The sequence below is a fragment of the Molothrus aeneus genome, chromosome 1 (assembly GCF_037042795.1).
Source record: "Molothrus aeneus isolate 106 chromosome 1, BPBGC_Maene_1.0, whole genome shotgun sequence".
NCBI classification, from domain to species: domain Eukaryota; kingdom Metazoa; phylum Chordata; class Aves; order Passeriformes; family Icteridae; genus Molothrus; species Molothrus aeneus.
The window spans coordinates 145,633,274-145,642,056 of record NC_089646.1 but is presented as its reverse complement, the minus strand read 5'-3'; the positions used below and the strand labels follow the sequence as shown (position 1 = coordinate 145,642,056).

At 41.2% G+C, this 8,783-nt stretch overlaps 1 protein-coding gene across 1 annotated transcript in view; it reads right to left on the bottom strand.

Moving 5' to 3' along the window:
- Window positions 1–8,783, bottom strand: part of TG (thyroglobulin) — a 148,069-nt gene that overhangs the window by 60,439 nt on the left and 78,847 nt on the right. The window contains exons 40-41 of the mRNA XM_066566615.1: window positions 7,599–7,758; window positions 2,912–3,111 (exon numbers count right to left, since the gene is read on the bottom strand). Of these exons, the coding sequence (XP_066422712.1) occupies window positions 2,912–3,111; window positions 7,599–7,758 (360 nt within the window). The remainder of the gene's footprint in view (window positions 1–2,911; window positions 3,112–7,598; window positions 7,759–8,783) is intronic.

Here is an 8,783-nt window from a genome sequence, read left to right as displayed (position 1 = left end):
GACCCCCAGACATCCTCTGCTCCACCAGGGCCACCTTGAGCCATTTGCCCAGGACCATGTCCAGGTGGCTTTGGAATACCTCCAGAGATGGAGAATCCACAATCTCCCTGGTTGACCCATGCCGACACTCTGTCATCCTCACAGTAATGACATGATAAAGTGACAAAAACTAATTAAATGTGCCATAGGAATGGCTGGATTTCACAGATGCTTATGGAGAAATTCTGTGAGGTCTGGTCATTTTTACAGTTAACTGAAAGACTTCATTTGGGACCTTTTGGGAAACACAAGCTTGCAAGGGATAACAGCCCACAGGTGATTTTATACAAATCTGACACTACCCATGAAATGGTATCAGAAGTACAAAATTTGGGTAGGGATGTAGCAAAACTGGTATCTTGACAAAAGTACCCAAGAGAAGTGGTTGGTTTGTTTGAGAGGGAATGAGACTGGTAAAGGGAGAGAAAAAGGAGATAGGAAGAAAGGGAATCTAAAGAGTAGCTAATTACCAGGATCAGGGATATTTAGGGTCCATGTCAGACAGCCCTGCACATGACTGCAGTAGAAGAGCAATAAACCTTCTCTTTGCACCATTGTCTGATCTGCTTCCATGGCCAGGAGGGACCTGGTGTCCTCCCTTGCACTGGGTGGAAAAAGGTTGGAAGCTGCCCTTGGCACCCACCAGGAATGCCTGGAGAGGACACCCAACACAGCTGCCCTCTGCAGCCCCCTGCCATCCATACCACGGATCCAGTCACCTACACCAACATTGCACTGGTAAAGTAATTGAGTGATCAAAAAATGACGTCAAATGCCAGGTTAATGCTCGTAAACCAATTAAAATCAGACCAGAATTACTGATAACATTTATTTCTAATCATACCACTGATGAATAGAAAAGATGAATAAACTCTAAAAAGATGAATAAACTCTAAAAAGTCCCCATGATAGCTTTGCACTGATTTTGTTCAATCTGTTTTCAGATTTGTTCCAAGCAAAAGCTATTACAGGGTAGACACAGAAAACTCAAAAGCATTTTGCTATTTCAGGAGCATATTTTCTAGTAAAGAAAGTTTCATGCACCACTCCTCTCTGCATGCTCAGGAACAGCATGGTTTTATCATGCATAACAAATACAGAAAAAAGGAGCACAAAGCTGACTTTTGCAGAAGAGCTCTATTGAGGGATTTTCCCTCAGGAAATGTATATCTGGTATGTATTCTCAGTTTCGTGATTCTAGTCTGTGTGCACCTCCTTTTTTACAGTAAAATTAAAAGTACTCAATGATTTTGGTGTCTTTGAACAAAAACATCCCTTTACAGGAGAGGTAAGTGAAAAACCAACTTTAGCACCACTTAAAAAAAAAAAGAGAAAAAGACAGATCAAGTATACTTTTAAGCTACAAGTTACTTCAGTTGTTGCTTGTTTTTTATATTGTCAGTGTATTTCACAAGAAAATTAAATTCAATGTGAGGCTGTCAGGATAAATAATTAACACTACCCTGAACTCAGTGGAGATGCTGCTTTTGCCAAGACAGTGGTCTGCACAGTCCAGAAAAAAAATCATATAAACACTAGAAAAGTGGGAAGAATTGGTGCACCTATCTGCTCATTGCACTTGCCACTGTTTTCCATTAACCAGTGTTCTGCTGTAGGAGGAAGAATGAGTTTAAACTTTTTTAATAAAAGAAAATACATAATGTCAAACTACTTTCTAGAAGCAAAAATAAGCAAAGAGGTCCTTACATTTCCCTTCCCTAAGTGGCTCATCTGTTAAATTGCACTGTGTCCTGCCACAGTTTTCACAGGACCCCATCCTCAGCCATGTCAGTAAAGGGTTTGTGACTTCAGAGTAGGAGGAAACGGAGAGAAAAGTACTCTGGGTCTTCTAGCAAATTAAATTCCATGTCAAGAGCTGACTAAAAATCTAGGAACTGTATGAGGAATTATCTGATCATGACAGAAAAAAACAATTAATAAGCAGCAATTTTCAAAAACCTCCTTTGCCTTCCTCACTAGAGCGATGCAATTAAAATAAACATATTGAGCCACAGGGATGCAAAAGAAAGATATGTTTCCTGAAGCAAGGACACAGTGAAGAACAATTAGGTACTGAATTAAGATGTCATTATATTCAAGGCAGCATTTTATTTAATTGGGCCCTCAGCTTCCTGAACCAAGAATCCTATTCCACTGCTCACTGTTCCAAGGCAGCACTGCTAACAGAGCTCATTTTGTCCAAGTACCATTTCTGATGTATATATAAACTTTCTCTGGTGATTAAGCCTCATTTCAGAGCACACTGAGACTGTGAAGATAAATAGCAGTAATGATGCTGACAAAACTGATATCAGAGTCCTGAGACTCAACACAGGAAAGGCTGTAAGGATATGGATCACTTGGAGTGACTGAGAAAATGGTCTAAGCTGACAGGAAACAACCCCATCTGTAAACTGATTTTTACTCTCTGAAACTTGTTTTTTCTTTTAAATGAAAGCTGTCTTAAGATCCGATAAAAAGACTGGATAATTTAACATGTGGGAGTTTGGTTCATCAGTTTCAGGGTCTAAAACCTGCTGACCAACATCAAATTTATGGAATGGAAAGTAAGCTGTTGTACCTCCAGGTTACGAAACAAGGCTATTTATATAACACACAAAAAACCACAGTGACGAAAACTGGATTCTTACTATGAGTAAACCAAACACCAAAGTGCATCTCTTGTACATCCTGGTGAAGCATCCAGCTCCTGGAGATAACAGTCACAGGTGAGATGAAAAATAACTACAGCAACAACAGCCCTGGCAGGGTATGGATGAAATAAAACCAGCACCCACGCGCTGCAGCATCCTCATCTCTGTAGCAGCATCCTCTCCCAGTGCAGGTGAGGCTGAAGCAGGAATGAACTCACCATCAGCAGCAGCCTCCTGAAGAGCTCTGTGCCCGCTGTGTCCGTGAGCAGGTGGGCGCTGGTGACATCGGCCCCGCCGCGCGCGGCGCCCACGGAGACCCGGCCGGGGTCGCCCCCGAAACTGGCGATGTTCTGCTGCACCCACCTCAGAGCTGCCAGCTGGTCCCAAAGGCCAGCATTCCCTCTGGCCTCAGCAGAGCCTGGTGGAGGAGACAAAACACAGCTGAAAAGAAAGCGACAAACACTGAAGTTTGGGGTAAATGTTACATCTTTTGCAGCTCTTGCAGATGAAACTTGACAAAACTGATACCAGGGTTTAAAAGTCTGAGGTGGTCTCTTCCAAGGTAATCACTTTACACAGTGACTCCATTTCAGTTCTTACCACTCCACAGGGCAGCCCTAGGGGTGCTGCTTTGCCCCAGTGACAGAAAAATAACACGTGAACTTCTAAGCTTCATTAGGACTAATCATGGCAGGAGATGAATCCAGGCTCAAGTGTCCATAGATTTACCCATAGGATTCTTTTTCTACATAAGTAGCTCAATCTTAAAATGAATTAAAAACAAGCAAAAGAAATCTGTGTATTTGCCAAGTTCACAAGTTGGAAGGGATCTATAAGAATTACTGTTTTCCTGGAGTACACCAGACTGCATGTTTCCTTCCTACTTACCTCTTACACTTGCCCTGCCTGACCAATCATAAATCACAACATCTTGAATTTCTTTACACTCTTCCAGATATTATTTTAAAATTTATAATATTTCTGTCTATATTCTTTGAGATCGTCCTATGACTATCCAATACAAATCTGATATATACATATATTGTAAACATAAAAACAAATAATTAATCATGTGCTTCTCATGCTTAAATATGACCACCTCCTTTTCAACACCAGAAAGTGGTTACCTGATACTTTGACTAATAAGTAACTAATGCTGAAAGCATCAAATGATGCAAGAATATAGGTAAGCTTGATTTTATGTCAACAAAAGCAGAAATAAGTAATTCCTCCATGGTTTGTAAAAAAAGGAACAGAAAATTATTATTCACTGTCTGCTTCTTTTTAATCCACAATGAGCCATTCATTTTCAAAGTTTTAAAATTCTTCACATTTAAAACTTGGAAAAATCCAAAAACCCACAGGATAAAACAGAAAAGCTGTGAATAGAAACACAGCTGAAACTATTTGTTTCTTCCATTGCCAAGACCAAATAGTAGAAGTTTAAAATAAGGGTGGGTTCAGAAACTAGTGAATTAAAATTAACAGAGAGTGGGATAAAAAGATGCTGCTTTGTGGACAGGTCTTGGGCAAGGAGCAGTTTAAGTGTACATCCTGTAGTGAATTCCTGAGGTATCAAGCACACCAGTTTACACAGCAGAGTAAACATAGAGAAGAGATTAATGGTAACCTTGCAGATCTTAGAGGTGCCCACACTACAACAGCCATTGTTAGGAACAGCCTTTCAGCAGGACAGCCAAAAAGTGAAAGGCCCAAAAAGCCATTACCTACAGCCATTGCTTCAGATGATCAGTCCAAGCCACACCAGTGAAGCAATATAGGAAATATTTTCCCTGCTTTGTTTTTTAGTTTTGTGATTTGATTTTTTGGGTTTTTTTAGTTTGTTCTGCATACCATGACCAGTTCTCAGAGCTCTCAATCCAGCAATAAACCCACTTTTAAAAAGGAAATCTCATTTTAAGGACTTGCTCCATCCCCATTGAGACCACTCCAAAGGAAGTGAAATCATAGAATCAGCCAGATTTGGAAGGGACCCTTAAATCATTGAGCCCAACTGTTAACCCAGCACTGTCAAGTTCACCACTAAACCATGTCCCCAAGTGCCACATCTACATATTTTTAAATATTTCCAGGGATGGTGACTGAACCACTGCCCTGGGCAGCCTGTTCCAATGTTTTACAATCCCTTTGGTGAAGAAATTTTTATGTGCAGATCCATGTAAATTTTTTAGCCACACAATCTGCCTTGCTTTCACTATACTAAACAAAAAGACCAAAAAGGGAAATATAACCAGTTCCTTTCTCCCTGGCAAAAACCACAATTGGGTTGTAAATGTACCACACTGGAGAACAGATGCATGCATGGATGGACCTTCATAGGAGTTAGACTGAAAGAAACATGTCTGCCAGGAATCTTTTCCACTGCCTTTTTGCAGGAAAAGATCACATTCCTGAGGACCACAGGAAGCTGAAAAGAAACCAGAGTCCTTGTGTGTTTCCTTCTGTTACTACTAAACAGAACAAGAACAATAGTGCTAAATTAAAGCATGAAAATTGTTCTGGTTTATATGACTTCATGGAATCTTTAAAGACTAGAACCTAAAAACATGACTGTCTTCTCCAAACTCTTGCCATCCATATCACTGGCAACTCACTTTAATTTTTTTGGACACAAAGGAAGAAGTGGAGGCCTTAGTAAGAATGTGCATCACTTTTTGCAACATTAATGGGTGATAGCAAATTTAATTAAACATCTTTTATATTTAGAAGAAAGAGAGTTCTTTCCCTTTTTGCAAAAGCCCTGCCACTGATAGATCAGAAGAACTACAGAACTAACAAAAACTCCATCCAAACAAAAGGAAATCTTCTGTTTTCACTATCCTTCAATTCCTTAAAAACCCATTTAACTCCTTCCTTTCTAGTTTTTTAATTTGTAACAAATCAACTTGAGAGGATTCAGGACTTTGCTTAGTTGGACAATCAAACTAATATTACTCACAAGTTCATAACTTTTATTTCTGACTGCAGGGTCTTCAAACAGCCCTGCAGTGAAGCCCTAAGGGTGAACTCCTGCTCCCTTTCAAACCAATGGGAAAAGTTCCAAAGGCCCAGGTGCAGGAGACTGGAAGGTTAACGGTTAATGACTTAAATAATCACCCATTTGTGGTCACAGCACCAAGCCTGACAGAGTTCAAGGTGTGTTTGGACAAAATTCTCAGGTGTATGGTGGAATTCCTGGTTGTCCTGTGCAGGGCCAAGAACTGCACTTCAATTATTCTTGTGAGTCCTTTTCAACTTCAGATATTTTGTGATTCTAGGACTGTAGGATTTTCCCAAATACACACCATGGACTCCTCAAAGAGGAAAAGGCCAGAAAAGACTGAACTTTTCCCTGACCACAGCTCCACAGTACAGAGAGCAGGAGAAGGTCCCCAAAAAGTCATGTAATGAACCACCTCTGTCTGAAGGTTTGCAGGAATGCCAATCATGGACACCAAGCTCATGTATTGACATTTTGGACCATGCAGGCAGAACTCTGTGCAACAGAGACCAAATAATTTTCCTAAATTATGCATCATCATCACATAAACACTGCTGCATCACATTCAACCCAACTAGCATTTTCCACTTGGGAGGAAACCTAGGTGAGGTTGACAGGGCTGAAGGAGGGTGGTGTGGGCAGTGCTTGTACTGGAAGCTCCCACAGCACATATCCACACTACATTTGGCTCTAGAAAAAATGAAATTATTCCATTGCATTCATTAACATTGGGTTTGCACTGATGTAAACAGTGATTTATTTTTTTTCTCCAGATACACCCATGACCAAATTCTTATCTAAATAAGTAAGGATCTTGTAGTTACAGCTCTCTATTTACAGAATGAAAGAGACTTTTCTGTGAGTAAGCTTTGAACAAAACAGTAATCACAGGAGGGAAAAAATAACCAACAACTACAGCTATAACCTCAAACCAGGCAAAATCCACCCAACATCACTAGCAGTGAACACTCAAAAGGATCATGAGGCCAAGTATGTAGATCAGATATTTGCAAACATGACATCCTAAAAGTTATAAGTGTATTAAAATGCCCACTAAAGAGACCAAGGATTGCCACCAGACTGAGCTCCACTTGCAGCTGTTGCATTTTCTCTCAATGGCTCTCTACCTTAAGTTCCCCTGCCCCAGGCAGAAGTGAAAGATGGTAGAAAGAAACGTGTTCTCTACCTGCTTAAAAAGGCATGGCTAAAAAAAAGGCAAAATTAAAAAAACAATCGCCAAGACCTGATGGTACTACCCCAAAGATTTAGGGAGATTGAATGTGTGTTTTCATACCTCTTTGTACAAGACAAAATCCTGTTTGTAATGGGAATTTGTATAATTTTTAATGACAATTGGCGTTAGGAGAGCGAAAAATCGTTTGCACTGGAACAGGAGGAAGGGTTGCAACACAGAACATGCAAATGTTGAGTCACATCCAGGCCAGTGCAGATTCAGATTAAATGTGGCAAGTTCTTCAGAGAAGTCAGGCTGAATTCTTAAGGAAGCAACCAACTACCTTTGTGCCTTACTTTTCATCCTCTCACATCCTTCTTACCATGAACCTGCAGTTATCTGTCTCTGCCCCTTCCCCACTCTGGCATGGGCACAAGAGAGCATCAGCAACATTTCATGGATGGAACAGGTTGGAAGTTGGAATAGCTGAAAACTCTACCCACAATGATTGCTTTGATATAGATATTGGGTTTGGTTTGTTGCTCTCCTCTTTCTCTTTAGATCAAGTCTCCACTATTTCTTGGCCATTTTTTTCTCACAATAATTTAGAAAAAAAATCTGTGAAAGATATAGGTTACTTGCGTTAAAAAATAACTTGAAAAAGTAAAAATCAGAAACAGAGGAGTTACAGAATGAATAATTCTGTTTGCCCTGGAAACCCATGACTTACCAGTGCTGAGGAAGCCAAAGACGCCGACCCGGTAGTTTGCTGTCACGACGATGACGTTACCAATGGCAGCCAGGTATGACCCATCCAGGGTTGTCTTTCCCTCCTCAGCATTGTAACTCCCTCCATTGTGGAAGAACAGCAACACTGACATGTTTTTGACCTGCCATGACAATGACCAGATTAATATTCCTGTTGCTTTGGTAGGTCACTGATGATAACACAAGCAGCTTCCTCATGACCATTATCTAAGACATTTATAACTTTCTAAGAGTGACCATTAAAAGGGAATATCTGCCTATCTGTCAGGAATTTAAAGGGTGTTGTCCACAATTGCCCACAAATTGTCTGCAATGGTCTGAATATCACAAAGAGGGCACTATCTCCAGTATAAAGTAGATCTAACAGTACCACAGTATTCCACCAGCCAGAATCTCCTCTAGGCCAGCTCCTGCTGCCTTGGCCACTGAGCATGTGGTGTGCTTGTCTTTGCTAGAGCACATGTGCTTTACAAAAACATGCAGGAAAACAAGTGGGAAACAGGAGAAGGAAAAGGCCTGTTGGGTTGCTCCATCTTGAGTAAGACTAGCTCACATCTGTGCAAGCTGCTTCCTGCTCCCAAGTCTTCAGCACTCAAACACTGTCTAGTCTCAAAAATGTCACTTGGTATTGATAACACTCCATGCTCCTTCAGTGCCCATGGAAATTTTCCCCTACCAGATACATAGAGGGATTCTGCAGAGAAGAACTTTGTCTCTGCAGAGGAAAAACCCCCATGTCACAAAGTACAGATGGACTCTGTCTCAAAAGAGCCCAGGAGGATTCCTGGGATGGCAAGAGTGCCAATCTGCACCCATGTTAACACTCCTGGCAGAGCTACATGATTTTGCACAGAAACAGAAACTTTTTTCCCAGAGCAGCACCAGGTATGGACCCTCTCTGCACACACAGCAGGGCTGCTGCTGCATCAACAGGAAAAAGGCAGAACAGCCCCAGGACACCTCAGCACTCACCAGCAGGTTACAGACACTCAATAGAAACATCCTTCAGTGAACAGAAGGGGGGAGGTTGGTTTGGTTTTCCCCCTTCCTGTAGCAGCATCAAATTACATCTGGGGCTGGTTTTCCCTGCACCTAGAGGGAAATGGGCTCTGCTGCTGTTATTTTCTGGATGGAGCTTAGCTGAACA